This window comes from Martes martes (assembly GCF_963455335.1).
Source record: "Martes martes genome assembly, chromosome: 15".
Lineage (NCBI taxonomy): Eukaryota > Metazoa > Chordata > Mammalia > Carnivora > Mustelidae > Martes > Martes martes.
The window spans coordinates 35799271-35820232 of NC_137903.1; the positions used below are offsets into that span (position 1 = coordinate 35799271).

Here is a 20962-nt window from a genome sequence, read left to right on the forward strand (position 1 = left end):
GGATTGTGAGATGAATATGAGTGATTCTGAAAATCATTAAACAAACTGAGAATAGAAATATTAGGTCTGATGATGTTATGGGCACTGTCGGTTTTCTGCCAATATGCTATCTCTATTACTTTTTACTTCTTTCCTTAAATGATGTCCTGTTTTGTTTAGGTAGCCAAACCTAGGCCATACAGAATTCCTACAGAAAAAAATAATCCCCCCTGAAGATTAACTCACATTTTAAAAAATATAAACGGAAAGAAATGATCCACCATGAATGATAGTCCGTAGACACCAGAGGTAGGTATATTGGCATCTCTAGAACATAAACTAATAGAACACTGTGAAAGAGAGTATAAAATAAATGCACTTTAAATGAGTGAAGAGCTAAAAGAAGTAATAGAAACCACAAGGAAAGAATAAGACAATATGGGAAAAGGAGGCAGATTTAAATAATGACCATATGGAACTTCCAGAATGAAAAATAGAGTCATTAAAAATAGAATCAATGAAAAATATGAAGAAGAGGGTAAGGGAAATGGAGGGTGGAATGAAAATGTGAAATATATTTTCTTAACTGCAGAATGAGAGACTACAGAAAATGAGAGGCAGTGTTTGAAATACTTAGATCATCAGATTGAGAAAACACATGGTCTAGACAGGATTATCAAAATGAATGCACACCTATAAAAGTTACAGTAAGAGGACAAAACCCCAAGACAAAATGATGGATTTAACCACAGAGAAAATGAAAGGGAACAATAGTTCATCTAACAGCTTCTCAACAGTGCTGAAGACCAGAAGGCCCTGGTATAGTAACTTTAAGGTGCCGAGGTAAATGAACTACCAGCTTAGAATATAATTGCCACATAAACTATCTCTTAGAGGAGAGGTCAAACACCAGATATTTTCAGGCAAAGGCCAGGAGAGTTTGCCACTCATAGATCATTGCTGGGATAATCGCTAAGGCATATGCTTTTATAAGAAGAATGTTGAATTCAAGGGAAGAAATAAGACGGAAGAACTGATGGTGAGCCAAGAGATTGTTAAACACTTAGAAAATTGAAATAAGCAGAGATAGATAAGCAGGAAAATACAAGTAAGGATATGGCAGATTTGAGTAACACTTAAGTCTGATTTATATACAAGACCTCTACTTAATAAATGTAAGCATATGTAGAACAGTTACAAATGTCAACCATATGCTAGGCCACAAAGGAAGTCTCCACAAATATCAAAGAATCAATATCATATAAACTTCTTTGACCACATTGCAATGAAATTAGAAATTCATTCAACATATATCTATCACATACGTACTTTGCCAGATACTGTTCTAGTGATTTGGTGTACATTAATGAAAAACAGAAATAAATTTTGACCTGCATGAAACTTAATTAATTGTGGGAGAGGAAAGAGAGAGACAATAAGCATAATAAATAAATATAATAAGTATACAGTATATGAGATGGTTATGAGTATTATGGGGGAAAAAAGGAAACAGGATAAGCAGAATCAAGAACGCTAGTGGGAAAGGATAAGTGTAATTTTTTTAAAAGTTTTTATTGAAATTCCAGTTAGAAACGTACAGTGTAATAATACTTTCAGGTGTACGGTATAGTGATACAACACTTCCATACAATACCCAGTGCTCATGACAGCAAGTGCCCCCCTGAACCCCTATCACCTGCCCATCCACCCACCCATCTCCCTTCTGGTAACCATCAGTTTGTTCTCTATAGTTAAGAGTCTGTTTCTTTATTTGCCTCTCTCTCTCTTTTTCCCTTTTACTCATTTGTTTTGTATCTAACATTCCACACATGAGTGAAATCACATATTTGTCTTTCTCTGAATGACTTATTTCACATAGCATAATACTCTCTACCTCTATCCATGTCATTGCAAATGGCAACATTTTGTTCTTTTTTATGGCTGAGTAATATTCCATTGTACACACACACACACACACACACACACACACACACACACACGACATCTTTATCCATTCATCAATCAATGGACACTTGGGCTGTTTCCATAACTTGGCTATTATAGATAATGCTGTTATAAACATAGGGATGCATATATCCTTTTGAATTAGAATTCCTGTATTTGTTTGTTAAATACGTAATAGTGCAAATGCTGGATCATAGGGTAGTTCTATTTTTAACTTTTTGAGAAACTTCCATACTATTTTCCAAAGTGGCTGCACCTGTTTGCATTCCCAACAGTGCAAGAGGGTTCTCCTTTCTCCACATCCTCGCCAACACTTGTTATTTCTTGTGTCGTTGATTTTAGCCATTCTGATAGGTATGAGATTGTAGTTTTGATTTGCAGTTCCCTGATGATGAGCATCTTTTCATGTGTCTGTTGGCCATCTATATATGTCCTCTTTGAAATAATGTCTATTTATGTCTTCTGCCTACTTTTAACTGAAGTTTTTTTATTTGGGATTTTTGGTGTTGATTTTTATAAGTTTTTTTTAATATGTTTTGGATACTAACCCTTTATCATATATATCATTTGCAAATATCTTCTCCCATTCCACAGGTTGCCTTTTTTAGTTTTGTTGATTGTTTCCTTTGCTGTGCAGAAGCTTTTATTTTAATGAAGTCCTAGTAATTTATTTTTTATTTTGTTTCCCTTGCCTCAGGAGACCTGTCTAGAAAGCAGTTGCTGCCCGTGTTCTCTTCTAGGATTTTGATGGCTTCACATTTAGATCTTTCATCCATTTTGAACTTATTTTTGTGTATGGTGTTAGAAAGTAGTCCAATTTCATTCTTTTGCATGTTGCTGTCCAGTTTCCCGACACCATTTGCTGAAGAGACATTCTTTTTCCCATTGGATATTCTTTTCTGTTTTGTCATAGATTAATTGGCCATATATAATTGTGGGTTCATTTCTGGATTTTCTATTCTGTTCTGTTGATCTATGTGTCTGTTTTTGTGCCAATACTATACTGTTTTGATTACTACAGCTTTGTAATATCACTTGAAGTCTGGAAATGTTATGCACCCAGCTTTTTCTTTTCTTTTCTTCAAGGTTGTTTTGGCTATTCTGGGTTTTTTGTGGGTCCATACAAATTTTAAGATTGTTGGTTCTCTGTGAAAATTGCTTTTGGTATTTTGATAAGAATTGGGTTAAGTAAGACAGTAAACAACATGTGTTGGAGAGGATGTGGAGAAACACTTACACTGTTGGTGGGAATGCAAGTTGGTGCAGCTACTTTGGAAAAGAGTGTGGAGGTTCCTTAAGAAATTAAAAATAGAGCTTCCCTGTGACCCTGCAATTGCACTATTGGGCATTTACCCCAAAGATACAGATGTAGTGAAAAGAAGGGCCATCTGTACCCCAATGTTCATAGCAGCAACGGCCACAGTCACCAAACTGGAAAGAACCAAGATGCCTTTCAACGGATGAATGGATAAGGCAGATGTGGTCCATATACACTATGAAGTATTATGCCTCCATCAGAAAGGATGAATATCCAACTTCTGTAGCAACATGGACGGGACTGGAAGAGATTATGCTGAGTGAAATAAGTCAAGCAGAGAGAGTCAATTACCATATGGTTTTGCTTATTTGTGGAGCATAAGGAATAACACAGAGGACATGGGGAGATGGAGAGGAGAAGTGACTTGGGGGAAATTGGAGGGGGAAACGAATCATGAGACACTGTGGACTCTGAAAAACAATCTGAGGGTTTTGGAAAGGAGGGGGTGGGAGGTTGGGTGAGCCTGGTGGTGGGTATTATGGAGGGCACGTATTGCATGGAGCACTGGGCATGGTGTGTAAATAATGAATTCTGGAACACTGAAAAGAAATTTAAAAAATAAATAATTTTTTTAAAATAAATTTTTTAAAAAGAATTGGGTTAAATATGTATGTTGCTTTTGGTAGTGTAGACGTTTTAACAATATTTGTTACTCCAATCCATGAGCATGTCTTTCCATTTCTCTGTGTCATCTTCAATTTCTTTCATCAGTGTTTTATAGTTTTCAGAGTACAGAATATACCTTTGGTTAGGTTTATTCCTAGGTATCTTACTGTTTTCAGAGCAATAATAAATGGGATTGATTCCTTAATTTCTTTTTCTGCTGCTTCATTATTGGTGTATAGAAATGTAACAGATTTCTGTACATTGATTTTGCATCCTACAACTTTACTGAATTTGTTTATCAGTTCTAGCAGTTTTTTGGTGAAGTCTTTCAGGTTTTCAATATATGGTATCAAGTCATCTGCAAGTAGTGAGTTTTATTTCTTCCTTACTGATTAAATGCCTTTTACTTCTTTTTGTTGTCTGATTGCAATGGGTAGGACTTCCAGTACTATGTTGAATAAAAGTGGTGAGAATCGACATCCTATCCTATTTCTGACCATACAGGAAAAGCTCTTTTTCCCCATTGAGGGTGATATTAGCTGTGGGTTTTTCATAGGTGGCCTTTATTATGTTGAGGTACCTCCCTGAAAAGCTCCTTTTTTGAGGGTTTTTATCATGAATGGATGTTGTGCTTTGTCGAGTGCTTTTTCTGAGTATATTGAAATGATCATATGGTTCTTATCCTTTCTTTTATTTATTTGATGCATCATGTTGATTCATTTGCAAATATTGAACCACTCTTGCAACCCAGGAATAAATTCCACTTGATCATGGTGAATAAATTTTTTAAGGTATTGTTGGATTCAGTTTGCTAATATTTTCTTTTTTTTTAATTATTTTTATTAACATATAATGTATTATTTGCCCCAGAGGTACAGGTCTGTGAATCAGCAGACTTACACATTTGACAGCACTCACGGTAGCACACAGCCTCCCCAATGTCCCTAACCCAGCCACCCTTTCCCTACCCCCATCCCTACCCCCTACCCTCCACCAACCCTCAGTTTGTTTTGTGAGATTTTATGGTTTGTCTCCCTCCCGATCCCATCTTTCTTGAGAATTTTTGCTTCTGTGTTCATCAGGGATATTGGCCTATCATTCTCTTTTTTAGTAGTGTCTTTATCTGCTTTTGGTATCAGGGTGATGCTGTCCTTATAGAATTAATTTGGAAATTTTCCTTCCTTTTCTGTTGTTTTGGAATAGTTTGAGAAAAATGGGTATTAACTCTTCTTTAAATGTTTGGTAGAATTTGCCTGAGAAGCCATCTGGTCCTGGACTTTTGTTTATTGGAGTTTTTGATTACTGATTCATTCCTTTGCTCATTTTCAGTCTCTTCAAGTTTTCTGTTTCTTCCTATTTCAGTTCTGGTAGTTTATATGTTTCTAGGAATTTATCTGTTTCTTCTAGGTTGTCAAATTTGTTGGCATATAGTTTTTCATAATATTCTCATAATTGTATTTCTGTGGTGTTGGATGTTATTTCTCCTCTGTTGTTTGTGATTTTATTTGGGTCCTTTTCTTCTTGATAACTCTGGCTAGAGGTTTATCAATTTTATTCTTTTTTTTTCAAAGAACCAGCTCCTGGTTTCAAAGACCTGTTCTATTGTTTCTTTTTTTTTTTTCCTTTTTTTTCTCTTTTGTTCCTTTTTTTTGTTTCTTTTTTGTTTTTTTTCCTTAGAGAGCACAAGTAGGCAGAGTGGTGGCAGGGAGAGGGAAAAGCAGACTCCTCACTGAGCAGGGAGCCCAATCTCAAGACCTTGGGATCATGACCTGAGCTGAAGGCAGCTGCTTAACCGACTGAGCCACCCAGGCAGCCCTATTGTTTCTTTATCATTTATTTCTGCTCTAATCTTTATTATTTCCTTCCTTCTCAATCAAGAGTTAGGCACTTAACTGACTGAGCCACTCAGGTGCCCCTTGTGGAAATTTTAAAATCATAAGGAGACTAACTCTAGGAAAACAAACTTGAAAACTTTTTGGAATGAGCAATTTTCTTGAAAAATGCAAATTCCTAAGAAGTAATTTAGGGATCATAGAAAACATGAAAAGACTTAATATCATTAAGAAATTCAATCAGTAGTCAGAAAGATTCTCATTTAAAAAAAAGAAAAAAAAAGATGGTTGAACTTCAGAGGCAAGTTTTACCCAACTCCAATGCACAAATAACTCTCCCAGAATAATGCCTATTTGATGAAAAACATATATGTGTATGTATATATGTATATGATTACATATGTATATGTGCATAAGTATATATATTTTTGTTGAATTCAACTTAACAATGTCTAATTTGGGATTTCTGCATATATGTTTATAAGTGAGATTGGCTTATAATTTTCTTATGTTCTTCTTGTCTAGTCGGTGTCAAAATTATACAAGTCTCAAAGAGAAGCTGAGTACTTTTCCTTTGCACCCTTTGAAGTAGTGTATACGGCATAGGAGTTACTAGAGAGCATGAGAAAAATCTATGAACTTTATAAGCCAGTCTTACAAATGTATATACAAAAATCTCAAATGAAATATGTTCTTATTGAACACAGCAAGAGAAATAATGTGCACTTATGTGCATATACGTATATACCTATATATACATCTTAATCGAAGCAGTTTTGTGTGACCATCTCTACATGATATTGTAGTGCAATATTGATAATATAAAATATTTTGTTTCTATTTGTTTTACAATTAATTTTTCCTTATATCTTAAGCTTATCAGTGCAGTAAGTTTTCAGCGTTAATATCAAAAAAACTTTGTGAAAGAGAAAGCGAGAGTTTACTACTTTTTCTTTGACTCTACATTACCCAACCTGAATGGCAGAGCTGTGCTCCTGGAGCGGACTAACGGTCCCTTCCACTGAGCTGTCTTTTCCTCCTCCCTGGCTCTTGCGAGGCTGATGGCTGCAGAGCCAACCCAGCAAAGACCATGAGGGAAGTAGTCACAGCACAAGAGCAGCCCCACGAGCAGCCTCTCAGTAACGTGGGTGGTCGTCCTCACAGAGGGCCATGCGACCTAGCATCCATACCTTCCCCTTGTAGCCGCAGTTTCCAGATTTTGCTTGGGAGACCAAGCTGCCCCTGTGCTTCTGATGAGGTGACTTTATCCCAAAGCCCCGGAATTAAATCTCATGGGTCCTAACTCGTAAGTTCTGGAGTTTTGCTTGAAGGGGTCAGCATGCTGTCTCCCTCTTTCCTACGGCACTCAGAACTGCTGAAAACGATCTGGCAACTAGGAGGGAGGCGTCTACCTGAGAATAAAGCCAAATTTGGGAAACACACCCACAAAATGGACAAGGAAAACTCATTTCTAGAGACCTGGGCTAAGATGTGGGTCGGTGAGTCCCTGAGGCTCCTCTTCACTGGCTGTTGGTTACAGAAGCCGGTGCACTCCCTTGAGCTGCTTAAGCTAGTGAAAGCCGCTGGTTCTGGCACAGGCAACGGGAAGGATCCTGCTTCCAACACTACTTGAAATTTAAGCTCTCCACCCATCCCCAGCTCCCTTATTAGTTGTCCTTTGGGGTTATTCAGTAGCTATACCCCTACTCAGACACAGAATGCTTCTCCTTCACCCTGGACTGGGGTCGGAGTGGGGCACGATTTGGAGCAGTTACACTGTTCTTGCTTTATCTTCCCTGAAATGGCCTCTGGTTATCTCTTCCTTCCCTAGCTGGTAGCAATTGAGACCTTGGGGCTTGGAAGGGGCCCCCGAGGAAAGGAGGCGATGACACCATTGTGGCAATTCCAACACCGCAGCAGGTGACCTCCCTCTTGTCACACTGCAGCACCCTCTGCATCCTCGTCACCCTGTTTCCAGGAAAGTGTAAAAAGCATTTCATGTGTAAATTACATTAAAAACCAGAGAATATCTTCCAGCCACGGTGAAAATAAATTCAACAAACTATTCAAATTTATAGTAATTATCATTGCACAGCTCAGCAGTTTCACCTTAAAAATACTGACTCAAAGTGGTTACAAGTAAGGTAGAATCAATTTAGTATTAATAAAAAGCCCAGTACATTTCCTTAGTAGGAATTATGTCGTATTTTTAATCTTATGGGTTTTTTCCTCTCTATTTGCAAGTTCCCACCACCAAATTTTAACCTATTAGTACAATTAAGGACATGGAGTGGGTGTCATAACCACAAAGTCTGCTTATGGTAAACATTATATAGAGTTTACTCATTTCTCTGAAAAATTCAATAGACTTCTTTCTACTTTCACAGAATTGCTTATAATCCTCCACCCTAGGGCAGAGGACTCAGGAGGGAGGAGAGGAAATATTAAAAAGAAAAAAGAAAAAAAAGACTATGTTAGATGGAAAGAAGATACACTTTTACTTTGGGAAGCCTATGGGACTATTCCTTTAAGTAGACCTAATTATGATTGGGATTTGTTTGACTTTGGGTTAATCACCTGCAGTTACTGCAACCTAGGCAAGCCCCAGTTACAAATTAATGATGGGGTCTGCAGAGAGAGGAGACATTCCCGAGTATACACCGAATGGATCAGCATGCCCTGAGGAACAGTCAGAGGAAAGACGCCACTGGGGTATCTAGGATCTGTATTTAATTTGCCTTTCCTGCCGTTAATCTATTTATATAGTTATTCCATACTGTTTCTGCTGTGCTCTCCGATCTCCTTGGAATGCCACACCCATGCCAGCCTCAGAGGGGCGTTACACCAGCGCTGTGGGAAGGACATGAGCCGGGCACTTTTTCTAAGGGGCCAGAGAAATTCACAATGAATTCCTTTAGACAATAGTGTTTTTGTGTTTCGTGTTTTTTGTGTTTTGTTTTTCTCTTAAACACTACTATATTTCATCAGGGCTTCCTGAAATAGAATGTGATCATCAAGGATCTTATCACTCTTGCTTTTTTGTTGGGCTCAGAGACAAGGACATTTTTTGCAGCAGTGAAGTGAGGACAGAAGTTGGCTGTTTTCCTCAGAAGCAAGAAAGGTCTTTCCCAGGCCTTCCTTGGTACATCACTTTGTGGCTCAAAATTGGCAATATGACCTCTGTGTTAATAAGAAAATATTAGATTCCCGTGTTATTATCTGACAGTAGGTTAATGTGAAAAATACTATATTATGAAAAATGTATTCCACAATATCCTAACAGATGCTGCTAGTATAATAGCCTAATGTAGCAAATGCACCAAATGTGCCTGAGCATGTTTTTGACACTATTTTCATAAGTGATGATATATCCTAATTGAAACTTACTAAAATTATGTTTTCTCCTCCAACTGTCATGAAAACATACCAAACTATGTGTTTTGTGTACCCATGGTTTAGGAATATAAGATGTATATTCCTTTTGGCTTTCTCCTCTGTGGTTTAGAATTAGATCTGAAAATACGAGATTTTGTCTCTCTGAATACTAGTCCAGGGGGTTAATTCTGTTCCCAGGTATACATTAATTATCCTTAATCACTTATAAAGCCAACCGTAAATGCAAAGATTTGTAGAAAATATTTTTAGACTTTTTTTAAATTTGAAAAATCTATATCTAAAATGTTTTAAATTTAAAAATGCATTATAGAAGATAGTGTCATCTTTTTTTTAAACCCGTGGAGATAATTCCCTTAGGAATCTCCAGAGAAAGTTCTAAATGTTTCTTTTTATCACCATACATTAATTTGTGTACATATTTTATCCTAGTATTAGGTAATCCCTTCAGTAAGCCTTTTATATTTTGAGATCCAACACACATTAGAAAAGTATGCAAAACAGGGGCACCTGGGTGGCTGTTTGTTAAGCATCTGCCTCAGGTCATAATCCTGGGGTCCTGGGATCGAGTCTCACATCGGGCTCCCAGCTCAGCAGGCCGTCTGCTTCTCCCTCTCCCTAGGTCACTTCCCCTGCTTGTGCCTGCTCTCTCTCTCAAATAAATAAATAAAATATTTAAAAGAAAGAAAGAAAAAGTATGAAAAACAAAAAAAGTACAACCCATGTAACCACAATCCAGGTCAAGAAATAAAACGTTACCAATAGCCCCAGACACCCCCATCATGCCCTTCCCAATCACTGTACCTTCTCTCCCCACCCCTAGAGTTAACCACAATTTTGACTTTCACATTGATCCCTTTCTTGCTTGATTTACAGTTTTACCACCTATTCATGCATTTGAAATACTGTGGTTTAGTTCTCTCTGGTCTTTGGGGTTTAGTTTGGGGTTTTTCTGTGGTTGCTTTCTTTGAAATTGACATGAATGGAGTTAATACAGCCAAGTATCCTTTTAGGTTCAACATTTTTCACTCAAGTCATGTTTGTAAATGTAGTTCTAATTAGTTTTCATTGCTGTGGAGTGTGTATAGTATCACTGCTGTATTATATGAACTCACCCAAAATTATTTTTTAATTAGTTTATTTTAATAAACATATAATGTATTTTTATCCCCTGGGGTACAGGTCTGTGAATCGCCAGGTTTACACATTTCACAGCACTCATCATAGCACATACCCTCCCCAATGTCCATATCCCCACCACCCTCTCCCGTCCCCCCTCCCCCCAGCAACCCTCAGTCTGTTTTTTTTTTATTGAGTCTTTTATGGTTTGTCTCCCTCCCAATCCCATCTTCTTTCATTTTTTTCTTTTCTGACCCAAAATTATTTATCCATTCTGCTCTCTGGGGCTCTTGGGAACAAAGCTGCTATGGACATTCTTTTGTATGTCTTTTGATAAATATTGCGCATATTTCTGATAGGTATATATTGGCAGGTCATAAGGTATGTGTGTTTTTTAACATTTTTGAAAACCATATTGCTTTACCACCAGAGGGCCCATGCATGTTCCCATTGCTCTGTGTCCTAACCACATGATTGTTTTAGCCTGTCTGTTGTGTAAGGATACCTACATACCTGCATTTCCATTTCCCTCATTACTAATAAAGTTGAACAACATTTCATATATTTATTGGCTATTCTGTAAAGTTGCTGGTTCAAGTGTCTGGCACTTTTTATATTGTGTTTTTTTTTTCTTATTTGATTTCTAAGTGTTCTTTACATATTCTGGATTTGAGCTGATTGCAGTATATGTGTTGTAGACCTCTCTTACACCCAGTTGTTTGCCTTTTCACCATCCTAAAGATTCTGCTGAAGCTCAGAAATTCTGAATTTTAATGTTTTCAGATTCACCAAGCTTTTCTTTTTTTTTTTTTTAAGATTTTATTTATTTATTTGACAGACAGAGATCACAAGTTAGACAGAGAGGCAGGCAGAGAGAGAGGAGGATGCAGGCTCCCTGCTGAGGAGAGAGCCCGATGTGGGGCTTGATCCCAGGACGCTGGGATCATGACCTGACCCCAAGGCAGAGGCTTTAACCCAGTGAGTCACCCAGGTGCCCCACCAAGATTTCCTTTATGATTAATACTTTTCTGTCCCTTTTAGAAAGTCTTTCCCTACCCTAAGATCATGAATATAATCCCCAGTGTTAACCTATGAATTTATCATTTTGCTTTTTATATTTAAATTCAGAATTGACTTTTGGTATGTTTTGAGGTAGGGGTTGATTTTCATTTATTTCTGGATGGACAACCAATTGTCTTAGCATTATTCATTAAAAAGGTGATCATTTCCCCACTGCTTTGTGGTTCCACCCTTGTTGTAAATCAAGTGTCTGTTACACCTAGGTTAATTTGTGGACTTTCTATTCTGTTAGTGTATTTTACATTGTTTCTGTCACATTGTCTTAAATAATGTAACTTTGTGATAAATTTTTATATTCAGTAGAACAGGGCATTCTACTGTGTTTTTTTTTATTTCATTTTATTTTATTGTGGTAAGAACATTGAACATGATGTCTATTCTTTAACAAATGTCAAAGTGTAAAATACAATATTATTAATTATAGGCACACACTGTACAGCAGATCTCTAGAACTTATTCATCTTATATAACTGTAACCATATACTCCTTGAACAGCAACTCCCCATTTTCCCCTACCCCCACCCTTTGGCAGCCAACATTCTGCTCCCTGCTTCTGGGAGTGTGGCTATTTTAGAGCTCTCATATAAGTGGAATCATGCAGTATTTGTCTGTGCCTGGCTTATTTCACTCAGCATCACGTCCTCCAGGTTCAACCATGTTGTCACATATGGCAGGATTTCCTTCTTTTTTAAGGCTGAGTAGTACTGCGTTGTATGTATAGACCACGAGCACTTCGGGATTAGCCTGTCAGGCTCCACAGAGAAACCGGTTGAGATTTCAACTGTTGAGATTTCGACTGTTACTGCATTTAATCCTTGGACCAGTTTGGAGAGAATGTTACAAAATTGGGCTTTCTTTCTTTTTTTTTTTTTTTTAATTTCTTTTCAGTGTAACAGTATTCATTGTTTTTTCACCACACCCAGTGCTCCATGCAATCCGTGCTCTCCCTAATACCCACCACCTGGTTTCCCCAACCTCCCACCCCCCGCCCCTTCAAAACCCTCAGGTTGGGTTTTTTGTTGTTGTTGTTGTTGTTTAAGACTTTATTTATTTATTTGACAGGGAGAGAGATCACAAGTAGGCAGAGAGAGAGGGGGGGAAGCAGGCTCCCTGCCAAGCAGAGAGCCCGATGCAGGGCTCGATCCCAGGACCCTGGAATCATGACCTGAGCTGAAAACAGAGGCTTTAACCCACTGAGCCACTCAGGCGCCCACCCTCAGGTTGTTTTTCAGAGTCCATAGTCTCTCATGGTTCACCTCCCCTTCCAATTTCCCTCAACTCCCTTCTCCTCTCCATCTCCCCTTGTCCTCCGTGTTATTTGTTATGCCCCACAAATAAGTGAAACCATATGATAATTGACTCTCTCTGCTTGACTTATTTCACTCAGCATAATCTCTTCCAGTCCCGTCCATGTTGCTACAAAAGTTGGGTATTCGTCCTTTCTGATGGAGGCATAATACTCCATAGTGTATATGGACCACATCTTCCTTATCCATTTGTCCGTTGAAAGGCATCTTGGTTCTTTCCACAGTTTGGCGACCGTGGCCATTGATGCTATAAACATTGGGGTACAGATGGCCCTTCTTTTCACTACATCTGTATCTTTGGGGTAAATACTCAGTAGTGCAATGGCAGGGTCATAGGGAAGCTCTATTTTTAATTTCTTGAGGAATCTCCACACTGTTCTCCAAAGTGGCTGCACCAGTTTGCATTCCCACCAACAGTGTAAGAGGGTTCCCCTTTCTCCACATCCTCTCCAACACATGTTGTTTCCTATCTTGCTAATTTTGGCCATTCTAACTGGTGTAAGGTGGTATCTCAATGTGGTTTTAATTTGAATCTCCCTGATGGCTAGTGATGATGAACATTTTTTCATGTGTCTGATAGCTCAAAATTGGGCTTTCTGATACATTACCATAGTATATCTGTGTAGCACTTCTCAGTTTACCCCTATTCATAGTTTTCTATGTAGAGACCTCAGGTATCATTTGTATATTTATTCCTAGATATTTGATATCTTATGCTCTAGTAAATGCTAATTTAAATTTTTTTTTCAATTTTATTTTAAGTTGGCTTCACACCCAGCATGGGGCTTGAACTCATGACCCTGAGACCTGGAGTTGTACACTCTATCAACTAAGTCAGCCAGACACCCCTAAATGCTGTTTTTGAATAAATTTTATTTTCAGATTTATTGCTGATGTATAGCAATGTATAGACTTAAAAGTTTTACCTTTGTATGCAATTGTAATTCATCTGAGGACTTGTTTAGATTTCTTTTGTACCTAATTACATAACCTACACATAAGTACAGTTTTATCTCCTTCCCTTTCAAATCATTATACATTTTATTTTATTGCATTGCATTGCATTGCATTGCATTGAGTAAGGCTAGGACTTTCACTAGCTGGAATTGCCACTGCAGTATTGATTAGAAGTAGTAATAGTTTGCACCATTTGTCACATCCCCAATTTCAAAGGGGAAAAATTCAAAAAATTTTCTTTTAAGTATGATGTTACATATTGCTAGATTTGGTTTGCCAATCATTTAATTTAGGGTTTTAAATCAAAGCTCATGAATAAGAAAATTCTGTAATTTTTTTTATAATGTCTTCAGGCTTTGGCTAGATTCTTAAAGTACACTGGAGAGTGTTTCCTCTTTCCCTACTACCTGGAAGAGTGTTCGTAAGACTAGCAGTATTCATTAGAATTCACCAGTGAAGGGGTGCCTGGGTGGCTCAGTGGGTTAGAATTCACCAGTGAAGCCCTTTAGCTGAAGTTTTTTGGTTTTATATTTTGTTTGTTTTGGAAAGGTTTTTAATTATGAATTAAATTTCTTCAGTAACCCTGTTCAGATATTCTATTTCTTCTTGTGTGCATCTTCGCTAGTTGCAGTTTTCTAGGAATCTGTCCGTTTCATCAGAATTTCAAATGTGTTGGATTGGAAGAAAGTTGTTTTTACTATCCTTTTATGTTTTTGTGGTCTATAGCATATGTAGTGATGTCTCCTTTTTCATTCCTGATATGTGTCACTCATGCCTTCTCTTCTCTTCTTAAATTGGACTCTCTAACATTTATCTATTTTTATTACTCTTTTCAGATAGTTTGTTTTCATTATCATTTAGTTACCAATAGTATTTCCAAATATATAGGGATTGTTTTCTTTACTAGAAGCTAGTTTTAATTTCTAGCTGATTAAAAGACCTATTCTGAATGATTTCTGCCATTTGAAAATCTTTGCTATTTGCTTTATTTTTGTGAATAGTTTTATGAAAATACCACTATGTGCTTGAGAAGATGTGTATTTCATAGTTGTGGGGTATGGTGCTCTACATATTACCATTAGGTCAGTTTTGCTTATTGTGATATTTGAATCTTCTACATATTTACTGTATTTATTTGTCTGGTCTGTTACAGAAAGAAAGTATGCTAAAGTCATCCCCCCATTAGTCAACTAATGGTTGTAGATTTGCCTGTTTCTCTTTCTGGTTCTGGCAATTTCTGCTTTCTGTATTTTGAGCCCATGTTACTAAATACATGCAAATTCAGAGGTATTTTATCTTCCTGGTAAATTGAAAGTTCAAACTGAGTTTACCTCTTCGTCTCTAGTAATAGTTATTGCCTTAAAGCTAAACTTGATTGGTATTATTGTAGCTACAGTTTTCTTTTGGTTATTATTTGCATAATAAATAATATCCCATCCTTTTCAACTTTCTGTTTCTCAGTGTTCTACATACTGACTTATAAACAGCAGATAGTTTTGTCTTGTTTATTTAATCAGAGTTTACCAATCTTCATCATTAAAAACACAGTGAAGACATTTACACTTATTGTAATTGAGTCTGAGTCCATGTCAGTCTTTAAAGGTTATTAAGTCTTTAAACAATAATTTTCCACATTCCAAAAATAGTTCATTAACACCTATGAGTTTAAGAAATTTATCCTCTCTGATTTGTATACAAATGTGTAGGGATTTATGAAATCTTCTCATATCCTATTATTTCTTTGACTGCTGTATAATGAAAAGAGATCCAGGGACTAAAATACACTAAGAACAACATATCTAATTTAGCGCTTTGGGAATTTTGCCTGCAGCTCTTGTCTTTATTGTGATTTACCTAATTCCAATAACACAGCATTAACAATGTATCTCTTAATATATCGCTTTTACAAAATACTATAAAGAGTTCATTCTTGATTGCAGGGCTGTGATTCCCAAATGAGCGTGTCAGAAATGTCCTGTAGTGAAAGTACATCCTCCTGTCAGTCTCTTGAACATGGCTCCGTTCCAGAAATTCTCATTGGCCTGCTTTATAATGCCACCACTGGAAGACTATCAGCTGAAGTGATAAAAGGCAGCCACTTCAAAAATTTGGCAGCAAACAGACCACCCAGTGAGTGAAAAAAAAATTTTTTTTAATGCTTATGTTTTCTGCACTTATGGGACGCTCAGTGTTAGGGGCCTCAATCCTATCATTTAGTCTGAACCGATCAAAATGAAATGGTATAATCATCAGCTAATCTGTTTCATGTTTTCTATTTCCAGTCATTTGGGAAGTAGAAAAACTTGATATTCAAAGTATTAATTGTAAGGTGACAAGACTTTTAATTTTTCATAGTATCTGCCGAAAAAATTATCCCTATCATAGCCATTATCTTCCAATGGTAGAAAAAGTTACAGGATTTTTTAAAGTTAGTCCTATTCCACAGATATGTCAGGAATATGTAGAGCTATTGGTATCAACAGAAGAATGATGTGGTGTTTTCAGTCTGCATGTAGTACTATGAACTAATGCAGTAATTCTGTAGTTTTTCTCTTTTCTCCATTAAGAATTTAAGAAGAAACTGTTTCTTCATATTTTTTCTCCTTTAATATTATAAATTAGTACTGCCAGCAGAGTCTTTTCTTACATGGCTTGGCTTTGCCTTTACTAGGACACACAAAATAAGGAATAGTTTGATATTTCCCCTAGGTGCGAGGAGAGGAAAGTAAGATGGCGTACCTGTGCCCTGGTGTATATGCCTGTCACTCCTCCCTCCTTATCCCTCTTCCTGCTCCTGAGGATGGAGGTAATAGGAGTGCAGAGAGAGTGTCCCTCAGTAGATCTCCAAAACTGTTTGTCAGTATCTGTGGAAATAAGTTGGGAACATAACAGCTTCTTTATACTTCTCTGAAATTAAGGCTGTTAGTGCCCTAAGCTCAAAATTTGAAAGGAAATCTTGAATAGTAATGTCCACCTTAAGTTTGCTCAAAGATTTCTCACAGAATCTTTTACGCCGAGTCTCAAATAATTATTGGAGGGGAAACGTTTTCCTCCCTTGAATTAAATTAATTCATTTACCTCCAGATGTCCTCCACATTGCCTTTTTAATTCAGGTGAAAAGTCACAAAAATATATTTGGTTTTCCCTAAGTAATAATGGAAAACTTGCTTCTTACAGGTATTATGAAATGTATCTATTCCTGAATTAAAAATCAGAAGGCCAAAATTATGTGTATTTTTCTACCCTTGGACGAGTAACCTAACTTGTATGTAAAGTTGAGGTTGTGTCTGTCACGGGGTAACTGTGAGACTCCAATCAGGCAAAGGTGCATAAAAGAAGGATGGAATTATTATTGTCCCCTTTCTCCTTTCAGAAGGAAGAATTCAGAGGGAGGAAAGAAGCAATTACTAGAATAAACAGCTTTGGAAGTGGGACCTTGGTTCTCTTTATTGATATATACTTAAAATGCAAACTCAAATGGCCTGGGAAGTTACTTAAATGAACAGACTTGGCAGGTGAAAGATAAAGAGCATGAGGCAGTGACAAATGCAGGCGTGCATACCCTGCTTCAAGACACTCAGATTCGAAACTTCTGAACACTGTAACGGATAAACAAAATATCATGTGCGGTCACATCCCGCCAGCAGCTCTCAGCTTGCCATTCCTGCTTTAGCTAACAGTTTAATTTTTGAACAAATATTTAACTTGAGATGCTAAAAGCTAGCAGAATGGAATGATATGCTTGCCTTTCTGTCCTTGCTCGTAACTACTCTGACAGAAACAGAGAAACCAGAACTAAAATGAAGAGAGGGGGTGGAGGCAAGGTGGATAATAAACGGGTTGAGAGATTAGCATTCGCAGCTTAGAGTAGGTGTTTTCAGGTTAAAGAGCAAGTTGGAGAAATTACCATTATTTTAGAATCAGATCTTCAGTATCAGGGTGGTTAATGGTGTTCGCTGGGAGGCAGCTAGTAGGTAAATATAAGTTAACATTAAAATTAATTGTATGAAGTGGAGTATTTATAAAGTAAAATAGAATACAGTTTTATCAGTCTGTCTTATACTGTATATGTTATATAAGATTGTGACCCTTCATATATGCCTAATTCTAGGCTTTGAATTGTGTTATCAACTGAAAAATCCAAAGAAACCATGGGAACATTCAAGAGCAAAAATTTTGATAGTCCTATTTTATTTTGTTTAACTTAATTTTTTATATTACATTGAAAGCAATAGAAGCATTTGAAATATTTAATATTGCATGGATAGACTTCAAAACTTAGCATAATAGTATTTCTGTAATGACTTTTATTCAGTCTTTTATATAGTCTAATAATTTGCATGATTCTATGTTCAATGTGCTTTAGACCAAGAGGATATCATTATAAAGATGTTTCCCCTTTAAAACAGTGTAATTTTTGTTTAAGATTACACAATGACCTTAAAAATTCGCATTCCATGAAATTTACCCAACAACCCCTTTGTTCAACCCCTCTACCTGAATTAAAATGCTAAAGTTTTGTGTTCTTCCAACTCCAGTGAACAGTGTTTCCTCTTTAATTCTAACCTTTGACCCTCTTTCACCCAACAATTGACATCTGGTCATTATTTCTTTTACTGCTTTCCACCCCCTGTTGTCAGATGGACTGTTCTGTTGTCTAAAACACTTGATAGGTGGACAGGTTTATATAATCCGAGGTGAGTTCCTGTAGAGGCTAATTGGATGTTGTCTTTTCATGCAAAAACAAAATACCCTAAAACTTGCCAGCAGTGAAGCTGTCCACCATGTTGGTTTCCAAAAAAAATGCACATTTATTATCTGTGGTACTTTAAATAAAACTAACTTAGAATTTATCTCTGATTATGGATGATGGTATTCAGAGTATGTAAAAATAAGCAAAACTTTTTAAATTAAAGGTTTTATTTTTCATGTACTGTATTTTGATTCATACAATAGATATTTCATAAGAAATATTGCAATTTTCATTAAAATTAATTGAAATTTTAATATGAAGTACACATGATGGATCACCATGCTGAAGATCATTTGCATGAGTCTAAAGAACCTGAAAACACAGTTGTTTGAAGAGAGGGTTTATCTCCAAAATAATCAGGCAATGAACTGTTATGTTTCACTTTGTACACTAAACATCACATCAATTTTTTTTGTAATTCATGAAAACAGTTAAGAATACCATACTTTAAATTTCACATTAAATTCTGCCAAAAAAGAATCCTGTAGTATTTATTTTAACGACCCAAAAAGCACATTAAATGTATTCTTGCATGAAACCAGGAGAAAGTTTTACTTGATTTGCTAAACTTTGAGCCCTTAATGCATTTGGCTTCATTTTGGCCCTTTCAGATGTTTTTAAAATATATTTAAAAACCACATCCATGCAGAGATTTTTTTGACATTTCATCCTAAGCTGTTTTGATGTCATCTTTGCATTCTTGTCTTCTTTTCCTCTTTACCATTTACCTTCATTTCTATTTGTTTGTTTATTCTTTTTCTCTGAAAACACAGTGGAATGCTTTACAGTGTTGTGGCTAATTGAGCTTGCTAAGTGTTTATTAATGCTATGATGTCCTGCTTAGTGAAGCTAAATGGGGATGGGGTTGGGCAGGGGTGGTAGTGGGAGGTCAAGGATTGGGGGTGGGAGGGTGTGGAGGAAGGATTATGAGGTATACCTTTAAATTCTAACTATGACATAGAAATAGTGAGGCTGAGATATTATGACCCACAAAAGATTTGCATTCTCTGTCCTTGTCACATTTTATAAGCATCTACATCAAAATGGAATTCATTGAATTTCCATTAAACATGGTATACACCATATCCTTATAAAGTATAAAGACTCAGTGTTCTCAGCAGATGTCACTAGAAAGGTGTTTTGAGTTTGTTTCAAATGAAATCTGTGGTATGTTGTTCTTTTTTTCCTGTAGATACGTACGTTAAATTAACTCTCCTGAATTCCATGGGTCAAGAGATGTCCAAATGCAAGACTTCCATCCGCAGAGGGCAGCCTAATCCAGTATACAAGGAAACTTTTGTTTTTCAAGTGGCCCTATTTCAACTTTCTGATGTGACACTCATACTGTCTGTGTATAACAAACGCAGCATGAAAAGGAAAGAGATGATAGGCTGGATTTCTTTAGGTCTCAACAGCTCTGGAGAAGAGGAGCTCAATCACTGGACTGAAATGAAAGAGTCGAAAGGACAGCAAGTGTGTAGATGGCATGCGTTACTAGAGTCATGATGAATAGGATAACTGAGCAATTACAATCCGAGGCAGCATTATCTCTGATTGCAGCATTGCTATTTTTACCTAGTCACCATTAGAAGAGCTGTTCTCTGAAGCGTCATCCTCACCATTCTACCCGAATGCTTTAAGGTCTGTGGAAAGAGCATCTAACACTGATATCAATGAAGAAACGATGTGTCTCTGGTAGAGCTTCTTGGGGAAATGAGGCACTTGCATCATCATTGTTAACAGTCCTCCAGAGCTTTGAGAACGTGCTTTTGGTTTGAAGTTAAGTTTACTTTAGCAAAAGAGTCAGTAATTTCGTGGAAAAAAAAAATAATAAAAACTGTGATTTTTTTTTCTTTAAATCAGAATTTTTAGTCGCAACACTTTTAGGATTACCCTAAATGTTAACCAGGAAACTCATATTTTGACTGGCTCATCCCTAGTGTTGGAAATGTTTCTTAATCTGAAAAAGTACATGTCCAGCTCAATCATGAGGCACATCTAATGGTAAAGGGTTTCAATTACATAGAAAATTGTTTTATTTCAGATATTTTCCCTTTGTGCACTTAGTTTCATTGTGCCTCAGTTCTTCTCAATGGCACTCAATCTCAAGTGCAAGCAAGTGTTCATTTTCATAAAGAAATTTTTTTAATATTTATTTAAAAAAAAAAAAGCTCATTTCTTCATTTGCCTCTGCTTTCACCTGATCCAAAGAGACCCAGTCACTGGACTGGTCCCTTGCAAGTCTTTTAGACAGGTTGTACTGTAGAACCACGTAACTTTCTGTTGAAAGCACTTCCTGTATTCTTGTATTCCAATGTAGGAAGCTAATAGAGCAGGACTTTACTTTAAAATTTCTTTCAACAATTGACTCTTTAAAATTGTAGTAATGTGAAAATACATTTTTTACCAACTAAAAAAATATATTAGATAAGCTGTTGAAAATTGAAAACAGCTCAAGTTAAAGAAAATGTTAATTATCTGCTCTGAGAATGGAGTGACCAACACTGCATAAAGCAGGTAGCGTTCTGATAAGAAACTGTTCTCTCTAAATCTTCAGTCTTACTTCAATTTGTACTTGTGATCTAAAGACTCTCCAGTTCTCAGTTTGAATCAAAACATCACGTTAAAAACAGTTCTGAGATTCCTTATGAAA

General features: G+C 36.7%; 1 protein-coding gene across 3 annotated transcripts in view; it reads left to right on the forward strand.

Annotated features, from left to right (window-relative positions):
- SYT14 (synaptotagmin 14) overlaps positions 1 to 20467 on the forward strand; it is a gene marked incomplete at both ends in the record, with an annotated part of 177892 nt that extends 157425 nt beyond the window's left edge. For 2 of the 3 annotated variants that reach the window (XM_080823991.1, XM_080823989.1), the window contains 2 exons: positions 15497 to 15686; positions 19502 to 20467. In XM_080823991.1, the coding sequence (XP_080680117.1) occupies positions 15497 to 15686; positions 19502 to 19815 (504 nt within the window). Of the gene's footprint in view, positions 1 to 15496; positions 15687 to 18196; positions 18254 to 19501 lie in introns of all 3 variants that reach the window. The other variant, XM_080823990.1, reaches the window with a different exon arrangement.
- Positions 20468 to 20962: the final 495 nt, after the last annotated feature.